Here is a 14,226-nt window from a genome sequence, read left to right as displayed (position 1 = left end):
TGAAAATAAAAAGCTTTGTTTTAACCATACCTGGTTTTTCTCTTTTTGGTGTTACATGTGTACATCGTAGAACAAGAGGACTAAAACAAAACAAATCCCTCATATTATTAAAAAATAACAAAAATATCAAGAGATAAAACAATCTATTTTAAAGACTCTCAGTCATATCAATTATTGAAATTATAGTAATTTTTAATATTTTGTTACTTTAAAAACAGAATTTAGTAACTACTAAGATTTAAAATGCCCATTAAAAGGAATGTATAAGATACTCATAAATTTCAGCTGCTAGAAACTGTGCAATCTGAATTTAATCATGTAAAATAAATCTATAATAGCATCATATTTCTTTCAAATATTCAAAATTCACAAGTAATATAGTGTATATTTCAAGGAACTAATGCTTTTTATAATTAATATTTTTGTTAGAAAGTCAGAATGTGCAAAAAACTAGATAAAAATTAGATGTTTCCATTAAGCAAATGTATGCAGAAAAATGTTATACTTAAATATTTTAATGTAATAGCCCCACCATACCTTTCACTAAGACAAGAATTTAGAGGTGGACTGGTAACATCATTTGCTTGGTTCACTTTAGCCTTCACTCTGTGACAGCTTTTATGTTCGCTACTGGCAATATCCTTTCCTGAAAAAGTACAATAATCTATGAAGACACATAATGCTTTGAATTTTGAATTTTCATTTTCTGGAAGTACTTAACACAAAAAGTCATCTGTATGGGAAAGAAGAATACCTACATCGGGTTCCCTCCAATAAAAGATGTCTTCTCAACTCAACAATTATATTATGGGTATAATATGCAAAGGACTCTTTGGTGATCCAATTTAAGATTTAGCTTCAATCTCTAAGAATAGAGGAATTTTTTTTTTTTTTTTTTTTTTTTTTTTTTAGTATTGGAGACAAGCCAGGGACATTCTATTTCTGAGCAATATCCTCAGTCCTTTTATTTTTTGTTTAGAAACAAGGTCTTGCTACATTGCTGAGAGTCTTACTACTTACTGAGTCTGTACTCCAACCCGTGATCCTCCTGACTCAGCCTCCTAAAGCACTCACTGGGATTACAAAACTGTGTCACCATGCCTGGCCCAGAGGAATTTTTTAAATGTACAAAAGTGAGATAATACAGAAATGAGATAAAAATTAAAACATGAAGGCCGGGCATGGTGGTGCATGCTTGTAATCCCAGCATTTGTTAGGCTGAGACCGGAGGACTGCAGGTGCTCGGCCAGCCTTAGCTACTTAATGAGACCCTCTGCAACTCAGTAAGACCCTGTTTCAAATAAAAGATAAAAAATAGGGTTGGGGGTGCGGCTTGGACGTAGAATGCACCTGGGTTCCATCCCCAGTACAGAGAAAGAAAGAAAGAAAGAAAGAAAGAAAGAAAGAAAGAAAGAGAGAGAAGGAAGAAAGAAGGAAAGAATAAATGTTAAAAAAAATTAGAACATGCCGGGCGTGGTGGCGCACGCTTGTAATCCCTGCGCTTGGGAGGCGGAGACAGGAGGATCGCGCAGGTTCGAAGCCAGCTGTGCTGGCTTAAGAGACCCTGTTTCAAAAATATAAAATAGGTCTGGGAGTGTAGCCCGGAGGTAGAAGGGCTTCCAGGAACCCCAGTACCACCAAAAAAAAAAAAAAAAAAATTAGAACATGATATTTTCTACTGTTAAGTTATACACATTACTTTGATATCAATGGACAGTAAGAGTAAGGAAAAGACATTAACTGAAAACCTACCCAGGTATCAAATTTGATATCACTCTTATTCTGTTAAAAGCCTTTCAAGATCAAGTTCAAAGTCTGAAACAAAACTTTGTAATAACAAGGCCTTCAAGATTAGATTTTTTTTCTTTTGTCTTTTATAGTTTTTAGTGCCAGACACTGAAACCAGAGCCTTAAACAAATTAAACATGTACTCTATCACTCAGCTATCTATACCCTGGCCCAATCTGACTTAATTTTTATAATGATATTTTACCATATTTAACTTTTTAGTTGTATCCAACCATTTGTATATCTTAAATGAATGCTCTTTTTAACCTATAGGATTTCATACAAGATGTTCATTCTTTTCCTCTTGACCTAAAACAGCCTTTTTCAGGCTTCCATTTAGAAACTACCTTCTTCACAAAACTTCTATAGTCCATAGCAAGATTAAGTGCATGCCAACTCCTATGTCTCCCAGAGAGTTTACTGTATGCTGTTGCTCCTGTTTTCTTCATAATGCTATAAGCTCCTTGCCTTAGAGAGTATATCTTATTTATCACTGTACCCTTAGCAACTACAAAATGCCTGATAATGTCATGGCCACTGTGTAATACTAACTGAATAAATTATAACTAAATACAGAAAGTAAGTTGTAGAGAGCAATACACAATACTGAACACATCTACTCACTAAGAAAACAATGCTCAGACAGGGTGTAAAGCTATCGGCAGCTCTATCAATATCAAATCCAATTTACAGTTTTTGAATATTCTTATTTTTCTATAATGGAATAGAGTATATAATACTTGGCTCTTCAGGGCATGAAGTATTCATATAGTTCTACTGGTTGCTACTGACTTCAAATTTGGCACCTAAGACACTTCTAACTCTTAGGGAGAAAAAATACTTTTTTGTGTGTGGTACTGGGGATGGAACCCAGGGGCATTCTACCTCTGAGCTACACCCCCAGTCCTATTTTTTATTATTTTATTATTTTATATATATATTTTGGTGGTACTGGGGTTCCTGGAAGCCCTTCTACCTCCGGGCTACACTCCCAGACCTATTTTTATACTTTTTATTTGGAAACAGGGTCTCCTAAGCCAGCGCGCGCAGCTGGCTTCGAACCTGCACGATCCTCCTGTCTCTGCCTCCCAAGCGCGGGGATTACAAGCGTGCGCCACCATGCCCGGCCCTTCTTTTATTTTTTAAACAGAGTCTCACTGAGGTGCAAAGGGCCTAAGTAGCTGAGGCTGCCTGCAAACCATGATCCTTCCATCTCAGCCTCCCAAATGCTGGGATTACAAGCGTGCACCACCACATCCAGCAAAAAAAACTTTTAAAAATAGTTGCTGTATGTGGTAGTGCACATAATTCCAGTACTTGAGAGGCTGAAAAAGGAAGATTGCAGATTCGAGGCCAGCCTCAGCAACTTAGTGGGACACTGTCTCAAAATAAAAAAACAAAAAGTGTGGCTCTGAGCTAGAATGCCCGTGTTCAATTCACAGTACTACAAATAAAAATTGAAGAAAAAAAAACCACAACACCGATTCACAGATTGAATAGATCAGCAAAAACTATTTTTATGGAGCTTTTCCTGAGCATGCTAGACAGATGGCTATTCACTTTACACACCACTTTGTACATGCACTATCATACAGTATATTTATGCTTTTCTCCCTGACAAAATCAACTACATGGAAGTAAAAGACATCTCATTCATGTTTGTATTGCTAATGCCTAGTAAACTGCTAGGCGCAGGTAAGCACTGAATACTTGTTGAATGGACAATATGCCTTTTTTCATTGTCATCTTCTATATTTCATCTGTTGACTATTCCCTAAAACTCTACTCTATACCTCACTGTAATTATTAATTTTCTCACCAGATGTGGTAACTGTCTCTTGTTTGTATTTTCCCCTAGTTTCAGCTTTGTATTCCCCCAAAACTATAAAACATCTCTACCTTAACATCCTATTACTGCCTCAAACTACAGTCCAAAATTCAATTTCATCCTTTCAACCTATCCTTCCCAAGATTACTTTTTTTCCAATTTCTACGCATGGTGCCACTACATTTTTAACTTAGTCATGCTCTATCCTATCATTTATTCCTTTGATTCCTTCATATCTAGGCTGCCATGGGATCCTATAGTTTGTACCTTCTATATCTACTTTTACTGCTATTATAGTAGCTCCTCCCTCTTATCTTTGGGGTTACATTCCAAGATCCCTAGTGGATGCCTGAAACCTTGGATAGTATAAAGCCCTATATATATTATGTTTTTCTTACACATATACACCTAGGATAAAGTTCCATTTATAAGTTAGGCATAGTAAAAGATTAATAACATAATAAGTGAAACAAAACAATATAACAGTGATAAAACAATATAACTGTAATAAGTTACATGAATGTGGTCTCTCTCCTTTAAAATATTTTACTGTACTATATTATCTTTCTTGTGATGATGTGAGATGGTATAATGGCATTAAGAAGTAAGGAGAAATGACCTAAGTACTATGATGTTGCACTAGGCTACTATGTAACTCAAGCATCACTACAGCACAATTTGGTGACACACAGCTACTACTTGACTAATGAGGGGGTAACCTATACAGTGTGGCTATAATGACAAAGTGATGACTCATATCCCAGAGAGGATGACACAAGACTTCATCACATTGCAACTAAAACCAAAGAAAGTGTGACCATGGGGATAAGAGGAGACTATTGTACTAAATCAAGCATTTACCTTCATTACCTGAACAATTATACACCTCCTCTCTGACCTTCTTACCTTGTCTTCCGTTTCCGTAAGGAACACTCAGGTAATTTAAAAGGACATCATTCCCGGAGAGTCTACTTCAAAAGATTCAGAGTAGGGCCTAGAATCTACCCTTTTGATTAGCACTCCAGTAGAGTCTGATGGTCAAGGCACCACATTTTTTAAAAAAAATATCTTCAGCCGGGCGTGGTGGCGCACGCTTGTAATCCCCGCGCTTGGGAGGCGGAGACAGGAGGATCGCGCAGGTTCGAAGCCAGCCGCGTGCGCTGGCTTAGGAGACCGTTTCCAAATAAAAATGTAAAAATAGGTCTGGGAGTGTAGCCCGGAGGTAGAACCCCAGTACCACAAAAATAAATAAATAAATAAATAAATAAATAAATAAATAAATAAATAAACTAAAAAAAAATGTATCTTCAAAGACTGCTGCCAGATTATTAGGCTTTCTAATATGAGATTAATATTCATTCTACAAATAATTAATACTATTTGTACCATTTGATATCCAATGAAATATAAGAAAAGTTTTGCTTATTACCCTTGCTCCCTATGTATACTTAGTTCTTAGTGACATGAACTTCTCTCTTTCAAAGTCTTTATCACTCTGTAATTGCTTATACATGGCTCCTTCACTAGAAGCAGTGAGGGCAGACAGGGAGTGTTTCTCAAAAACAGAGATAAGTAGGCCAAGACCCAAAAGATGAGGATATAAGTCAGAGAAAACACAGACTATGGGCAGAAGAAACAATATGGATAAAGTCAGAGAGCCTTTCTCCAGGACTATTTGTACTATTGTACTAAATCAAGCACTTGCCTTCATTACCTGAACAATTAAATACCTCCTCTTTGACCTTCTTACCTTGTCTTCTTCTTACTCTACTTTTTCATATTTTTCTTTTGACATGTACCACATTCAACCTTACACTATACTTCTGTGTACCATTTGTTCCCCTTACTACAGAGTAATACTCAAGCAGATAACTGCTTGGAAACATGTAGTACCTAGGCCAGGAAGAATAATATGAATCAAAAGTTATTTATAACAAATTGATAGAAATAATCTCTGTCCTGCTATAATCTGCAAAAAATAGTTCAGTTTAATTAACCAAGTCCTAGGGTTGTTTTTTTTTTCCAATTTGAAAGACAAATCACAAATCTCAGTTCTCAGGATATACTAATCAAAGGAGGGAAGAAATGTAACATTTATTAAGAACCTAAATAATTTCTTTCATTCAAACCTATCAGGTATTATTTTTATCATGTCCATTTTTCAGGTAAGGAAAGTGAGGCCTGAGAGACTGATTTGTAAAACACAGTTAATAATGGAGCTAAAATTTTAACACATATTTGCCTGAACACATTTTAACACATATTTGTTTCCCCCTCATTCCACAACATTATACTATTTGCCCAAGTCTAATCTATACTTACCCAATTCTTTTAAAGGAGATTGGTAAAGTGGAAGAGTTTGACCTTGTTCTTTGAATATTATTGGAGTTGAAGCCAATTGATGATAAGAGGGTTTCCTTTGTGGTGTTTTAAATAGGTTTGGTTCATAACTGTGGATTTTATATTCAGATTCTTCTGCAAGTTCAGAAGTATAGGGTGGAGCTTCTGAAGAAAGTTCTTCAAACCAATTAAGGCTTACTGGTCCTAAATCTTTAAGAAAATTAAAAAGCCCACCTTAGTTTTAATCAACAACACAGAAAAACTCATGACCCTGTAAAGGTCATAATAAAGAAAAGGACACTTGAAATTTATTGTAGATTGCTTTTGCTAAGGCATACTACCTAAGCAAGACTAACCCGTTCACTCAGGAATCTGCAGTAAAGTATAATGAATTCACTAAAATTATGAGATAGCACTTAGCTATATTAGCTTTTTATTTTTAATTTAATTTTTATTTTTCTATGCTAATTCAGAATTCAGATTAGAAAACCATTCAGAGTAAGAATGCATTCCACAGATATAATTCAAGTAATTATGAAGACTACATAAGTATATGCAGCAGATCTGTGGATATAAGAAATACACTCTCAAAAAAAGTGAAGGGGGGCCAGGTGTGGTGGTGCACACTTGTAATCCCCGCACTTGGGAGGCTGAGACAGGAGGACCACACAGGTTTGAAGCTAGCCTCAGCTACTTAGTGAGGCTCTCAGCAACTTAGTGAGACCCTGTTTCCAGATAAAATATAAAATAGGTTTGGGAGTATATCCCAGAGATAGAAAGCTCCTGGGTTCCACCCCCAATACCACCAGAAAAAAAAAAGGGGGGGGGGGAGAGGTTTTTCTTCTATGACCCTTCTCTTAGGATCTATTCGTCCTATACCACAGCAGTTAAGACTCTTTTAGGAGGCTCAGTAGGTCAAAAGTATTGTTAGCAATATTATAGCATCATTTGCCTTTTTCATGATGTTGACCTCTGTACCTATGGTGTAAAGATAATGGTGGGTAAAACTGCTGGTGTATTTGCATGATTTAAGGCAGTAACACCAAACTGTACTGTAGTCACTGTATTTCTTACTACTGTAAAGAATAGAAAAAATAACTTAGCTGGCCATGGTGGCACATGCCTATAATCCCAGTACTTGGGAGGCTGAGACGAAAAATTGCATGTTTGAGGCCAGCCTCAGCAAGTTAGTGAGGTCATGTTTCAATATTTTCAAAATAAATAAATAAAAAGGGATAGAGTGTATAGTGCAAGGTAGAATACCCCTGGGTTCAATCCCAATACCAAAAATTTAATTTTTTTTGCATTACTGGGGGTGGAACGCAGGGGCCATTCTACCTCTGAACTACATCCCCATCCCTATTTTTTTTATTCTTTATTTTGAAACAAGGTCTCACTAAGTTACAAAGGCCTCACTAAGTAGGTGAGGCTGTCTGCAAACAGGAATCTTCCTGTCTCAGCCTCCCAAATGCTGGGACTACAAGCATATGCCACCATAGCCAGGTGTTTTTTTTTGTGTGTGTGTGTGGTACTAGGGATGAAACCCAGGGGCCTTCTACCTCTGGGTTATACTCCCAGACCTATTTTATATTTGGAAACAGGGTCTCACTAAGTAGCTGAGGCTAGCTTTGAATCTGCGTGATCCTCCTGTCTCAGCCTCCCAAGTACTGGAATTACAAGTGTGCACCACCACACCCTGCTTAATTTCTTAAGAAAAAGATATTTTAACTTAATAATGTCCTAATGAGCCGGATGTGGTGGCGCACACTTGTAATCTCTGCGCTTCCCAATCTTAAAAGACGTTTCTGGTTAGTGCTGATACTGCTGCTGCTGCTGCTGATGATTTTTTTTTTTTTTTTTTTTTTTTTTGCGGTACTGGGGATTGAATCCAGAGGCATTCTACTGAGCTGTACCCCCACAACCCTCTTTATTTTAAAACAGGATCTCACTAAGTTGCAGAGGGTCTCATAAATTGCTGAAACTGGCCACTGAGTACCACCAAAAAAAAAAAAAAAAATCCCAATGAAGCAGTGAAAATGAATTTTATGAAGTCTTTTAGCATATAGTTTTAATATTTCTTGAGAAAAGGTGGGGGCATATACAAAGCACTTCTCCATACTGAAGTATAACAGTTGTCTGGAAAGGAAAAGCACTCCTAATGAATTGTGAGCTAATAAACAAGAGCTGTTTTCATGAAAAATCCTTTTTACTTGAAAGGACTGAGAGACAAAATAAATTATTCCAACTTGGTAAGTTTGCTAGACATTTTCTCAGAAATGAAGGAAGAAAGCTTGTCATTGCAAGGAAAATAAGAGTTTGTTACCAATGACAAATGTGAGCTTTCAAATAAAAATTAGAATCTGCAGTGGCTCACAATGACTTCCCAATCTTAAAAGACATTTCTGATTAGTGCTGATACTGATTTGTGTGTGTGTGTGTGTGTGTGTGTGTGTGTGTGGTACTGGGGATTGAATCCAGAGGCATTCTACTGAGCTGCACCCTTCAGCCCTCTTTATTTTGAAACAGTGTCTCACTAAGTTGCAGAGGGTCTCACAAGTTGCTGAGGCTGGCTGCAAACCTAGGATCTTCCTGTTTCATTCTCCCAGGTACTGGAATTACAAGCATGCTGGGTTATATAAATATGATTATTTTCATAATGTTTAATACAATGTATCAAAATCTAATTCAGAATACCACAGTGTTCTAAGTAATCATGGCAACAATTTTACAACATGGAAAGATCTTTTGAATTAGCTATTAGATATCTGAAATATCTATCCAAAGTATAAGAAAGAAAAATACAGCCTGGCATAGTAGCACATGCTTATAATCCCAGCATTTGAGAGGTTGAGACGGGAGGATTGGGACTCATGGACAGCCTCAGCTACTTAGTGAGGTTCTCCACAACTTAGTGAGACTCTGTTTCAAAATAAAGAATAAAAAATAGGGCAGGGGATGTAGCTTGGGGGGTCGAATGCCCCTGGGTTCCATCCTCAGACCTGAAGAAAAAAAAAAAAGAAAAGAAAGAAAAATACCCACAAGTAATTGAAAACCATTAAAATTCTCCTTTTTCCAACTACCTGGCTACATGAGGTTGGACATTCTTCATATCCTTTACCAAAACAACTGCAGCATTATATGTACATATAAATACAAGATTACAGATATCTTGCATTAAAATAAACACTAAGGCAAACTGCCAAATTGTACAACCCACACTTCTCCTTTGTTTTGGAAAAGTTATTTTCATAAAAATGGTTTATGGTAAGAGATGGGATGTGATTATTTTTATTAAGTGAATTAATAGTCTTAAACCCTTCCTTAGCTTTAATTTCTAACATGATAAGCTCTTTGGGTTTTCTTAATCTTTTTTTTTTTTTTTTGGCTGTTCCGGGGATGGAACCCAGGGGCATTCTACCTCCAAGCTACACCCTTAGCCCTATTTTTTATTCTTTATTTTGAAACAGGGTCTCACTGAGTTGCACAGGGCCTCACTAAGTAGTAGCTGAGGCTGTCTACAAACCGCGATCCTTCTGTCTCAGCCTCTCAAATGCTGGGATTACAATCGTACACCACCAGGCCCGGTTTCTTAAATCATTTTAGTGTGTAAGGAGTACTAGCAATGCCACAAAGTGTCATTATCAATGCTTCAAACAAACATTTCATAGTATACAGAAAACTGGAAAGTACCGGATTCTTTTTAGTAAACATTTATCTTTACTTTTTTTTCTGAAAACATTTTCTCAATGTAATTTATCAAGTTTTATAAAAACCCACCAATACCTGCTGTGCTGCATCGCGTCTTAAAAATTTCAAAAAAAGTTGGCCTCTCTGTGGATCCAATAGACATTTTCTCCACAATACTCCAATGCTTGGTAAGCCTGCAAGAGACCAAAATACACTTCGAACGGATGCATTCCTTGCTAAGTGTCTCAGATAAAAATCAGAAGTGCCGTCGAGCTTGCCTAAAATTATACACTCTTAGTATCAACTTTTGTGACTCTTCACAGAACTTACAGTGAAGATGGGAATATTATATAATTGTGCTGTCCAATCCGGTAACCAACTCGCCGCATCAAACATTTGAAAAGTGGCTAGCGCGACTCGAGAACAGACCTTTTAACATTGCCTAACTTTACGCATAGAACAGTTCAAACACCATTTGATAATTCCCAATCAGTATTATCTTTGGCATCTAGCTCTAGTAGTGTAAGACAGATCCGGTGTGCCCAGGAGACATTTCAGATCGTGACACCTGGGAGCGCTAGGGGGCAAATCCGAGAGGCTGGCGCGGCCCCGAGGCGCGGATTCGCGTTGGGAAAGAAAGTCCCAAGGAAGGGACGGGGCTCAAAAGTGTTTTGCGGAAATTTTCCTAGGGGAGAAAGTCTTTCCCCCTCTGGCAGGAAGAGGGAGGTCGGCAGAGACATCGGCCCGCTGCTCCCGCCGAGACCTGGGAGGCACTCTCCCGCCACCGGGACTGCGGGGACCGCCGAAGACACGCCCATCTTCACCCGACTCCACTGACCCGCTCGAGCGGTGCAGACGTCTCCGGGAGGGAGTAGGCCGACAAAAGGCGCCCCGCACCCAGATCACAAACCGGACCCCTCAGATTTCTTCCCGCCGCGCCCTACGCGGCAGACAAGAGCCACAGAGCAGCTACAGCAGCGCCGCCTCCGCCGCCCGGCTTCGGACGCTCGCGCCAAAAGCGCGCCCTGGCCACGTGACGTCGTGACGTCAGGACGCGCCGCGCGACGTGCGCGCCACCCGGAAGTCAGGCCGCGGCGACGGCTGCTGCGGCTCCTCGGGCGGGCCTACGAGAGTTCCTGGTTACACCGTCCGGTTGGCGGGAAGCTGGAGTGCGTGCTTTCTCCTCTGGAGTCACAAGCCGCCCTCCACTCACGTCCCCTCTCCCCTTCCTCCCGCTCCAGCTTGGTCGCCCTCGGGATACGACCTGGGTGGGACTTTTAAAAGCCATTTATTCTGCCCTCTGAGCAGTGTTCCCTTTTGGGTATCGAACCCGGGTACTCTACCTCGGAACTACACTCTCAGCCCTTTTTACTTTGAAACAGTCTAGGTTGCTGCAAGTTTTACTAAGTTCTGAGGCTGGTCTTGAACCTATGATCCTCTTGTCTCACCCTCCCAAGTACTGGGATTACAGGCGTCTGCCTCTGCGTCTAGCTAAAGTAGGCCGGTTTTAGAAAACTCAGAGTGGCTTATAATTGTGTGTGACTCCCTGCCTGCGTGGTAGTGGAAGGGGCAGATATTTGAAGAGGGAGGATAATTCAGCAGGCATGCTGCTCTTAGGTAGCAGCTGTTCAAAAGCTTCGAGTAAGGGCCTTCGCTTGCAAAATTATGAAACACACCTGAGAGCATTCCTACAGTATTAGGTACTCCCCTCTGCAGATTTTGATAGAACCGTTCACATTAAGATACAGATCATCCTGTTTTGTGCCTGTCATCCCCCAAAACAGACCTGGAAGACAGTAACCTGCCACCACTGAATTCTCAGGGTATAGTAGAAAGCTGAATTTGTGTTTGTTTTTATGCCTAAAAAGTCTTCAACTGAATTCAGATAAGAGCTGCTCAAGGGCCTTGCTGCTTCCAGAAGGTATTCAAGTAATAAACAGAGGCATCCTTGGATTAGAAAAATGTTGAGCTCTACTTGGTTATTTAGATATTTTAGCCCGATTTTTATTTTGTGGTACTGGGATTTGAACCCAGGGTGCACTACCTCTGAGCTATACCCCTGACCCTATTTTATTTCATGTATTTGTTACGGTACTGGAGATTGAGCCCAGGGGCATTCTACCTCGGAACTATACCCCCAGTCCTATTTTTTATTCTTTATTTTGAAGTAGTCTCACTAAGTTGCAGAGGGCCTCACAAAATTGCTGAAGCTGGTCATGAACTTGCAATGGCCCCTTCTCAGCCTCCCAAATACAGGTATTACAAGCATGTGCCACCATGCCCGGCTATCCCTATTTTATTTTTTATTTTTCAAACAAGTCTTCACTAATTTGTGGAAGGCCTCTCTAGGTTTCTGAGGCTGGCCATAAACCTGTGATCCTCCTGTCTCAGGCTTCCCAGTACTGGGACTACAGGAGTGTGCTACCACATCCGGCTTACCACTTATGAGTTCAGCATTCTGTTTTTGTGTTTACAAGCAATAACACATTTAATCTTACACTAACTCTATAAATTGGTTGATCTTGTCATATAGAGAAGCTGAATCAAGTAATTCTTGTTAGCATGACTCAGGTCTGAAATCCACATCCATTTGGCTATATTTATTTAACTACTTTGCAATGAAGTCTGCATTTACCCTACAAATCAGAACAACTTACTTTTCCTCCTCTTTTTATGGAAAGGGGTGTCTCACTGGCAGAGACTAATGAGAACCCTTGGCATGTCACACCACCATTTGACATATATTTTCTCTCATTATACCCCTCTATAACTATGTTCTTTGCCCTTGGTACTAGAGACTTTACATTCATTAGATCTAAGATAATCTACCTTCTATGTTCTTATAGTGCAGTTAGTTGCTCGATAATTTACTACTTGGATTCAGGTCACTATATGCTTTATATTTAAAAGCATTTTTATTTTTATTTTTTGTGGTACTGGGGATGGAAGCCAGGGGCATTCTACCTCTGAGATATACTCCCAGTCCTATTTTAGTCTTTATTTGGAAACTAAGTTGCAGAGGGCCTCACAAATTGCTGAGGCTGGCTGTCCTCCTGTAACTTGTAATCCCTGTATTTGGGAGGCTGAGAAAGGGACATTGCAAGTTCATGACCAGCTTCAGCAATTTGTGAGGACCTGGGATCCTCCTGTCTCAGCCTCCCAAGTACTAAGATTATGAGTATGGGCCTCCACTCCTTGCTTAAAATTATTTTTTACAAAAATTGTACATAATGTATACAATATTATGTATTGAAACACATATAAATAGTTGATGATTACTGCAAGTCATGCAATTAGTACAACCATCTTCTTACATGGTTCTTTCCTTTTTTTTTCGTGTGTGTGGTACTGTGGATTGAACACAGGGCATTCTACCTTCAAGCTACACCCCCTAGCCCAATATTTTATTCTTTATGTTTTGGGGAGCACTGAGTATGGAACCCAGGGCCATTCTACCTTTGAGTTATACCCCCCAGCCCAATTGTTTATTCTTTATTTTGAAACAGGGTCTCATTTAGTTGCAAATCGTCTCACGAAGTAGCTGAGGCTGTCCACGAATTGCAATCCTCCTGTCTCAGCCTCCCAAATGCTGAGATTATAAATTTATTCTTTATTTTGAAACAGGGTCTCACTAAGTTGCAGAGGGCCTCACTAAGTAACTGAGGCTGGCTGAGAACCTGCAATCTTCCTGTCTCAGCCTCCCAAGTACTGGGATTATAATGGTGCACCACCATGCCTGACCATAGTTTTTTTTTATATGTGTAGTCGGAGCACCTGAAAATTACTCTTAGCAAATTTCCAGAATACAACACAGTATTATCTACTATAATCATCATGCTGTACATTTGATATCTAGACTTAGTCATTAAACATAACTGCAACTTTTTATGGCCAACATCTTTCAACATCCCTATCCCTGGTAACTATGCATTTGACTTTTTTGGGTTCCAGTTATAAGTGAGATGATGCAGTATTTTTTCTTTTTGCCTGGTTTTTATTTTATTTCTTTCTTTTTCTTTTTCTTTCTTTTTTTTTTTTTTTGTGTGTGTGTGTGTGACTGGGGATTGAACCTAGGGGCTTTCTACTCCTGAGCTACAGCCCCAGCTTTATTTTTTATTCTTATTTTGAAACAAAGTCTAACTAAATTGCAGAGGGCCACACTAAGTAGCTGAGACTGGCTGCAAACCTATGATTCTCCTGTGTCAGCCTGGCTTTACCTGGTTTATTTCAATTAGTAGATTGTCCTCCAGATTCATCCATGTTGTTGCCCTCCTACTTTTTTTTTAAGGTTTGTGATATATATATATATATATATATATATATATATATATGTATGTATATATGTATGACAATTTCTCTAGTCATCTGTCAATGGACACTTAGGTGGTTTCTATAGCTTGAACAATTCTGCAATTAACTTGGGTACAAATATCTCTAAGATATTGATTTAATTTGCTTTGGGCATATACTAAAGCAGTAGGATTTCTGGATCACAAGGTAGTTCTATTTTAAATTTTAAAGGAACCTCCATATTTTTTTCCATAGTGGCTGTACTAATTTACATTCCCACCAGTAGTGCACAA

At 39.0% G+C, this 14,226-nt stretch overlaps 1 protein-coding gene across 1 annotated transcript in view; it reads right to left on the bottom strand.

Moving 5' to 3' along the window:
• The window catches only part of BRCA2 (BRCA2 DNA repair associated), a gene marked incomplete at both ends in the record, with an annotated part of 65,769 nt that extends 55,963 nt beyond the window's left edge, over window positions 1-9,806 (bottom strand). Inside the window, 4 exons of the mRNA XM_080689437.1 lie at window positions 31-80; window positions 538-646; window positions 5,939-6,166; window positions 9,740-9,806. Coding sequence (XP_080545563.1) covers window positions 31-80; window positions 538-646; window positions 5,939-6,166; window positions 9,740-9,806 — 454 coding nt within the window. The remainder of the gene's footprint in view (window positions 1-30; window positions 81-537; window positions 647-5,938; window positions 6,167-9,739) is intronic.
• Between the last annotated feature and the right edge of the window lie 4,420 nt (window positions 9,807-14,226).

This window comes from Muscardinus avellanarius (genome assembly GCF_963383645.1).
Source record: "Muscardinus avellanarius genome assembly, chromosome: 2".
Taxonomy (NCBI): Eukaryota; Metazoa; Chordata; class Mammalia; order Rodentia; family Gliridae; genus Muscardinus; species Muscardinus avellanarius.
Note: the sequence above shows the minus strand (reverse complement) of the source record. Positions and strands in the feature narration are given on the sequence as shown.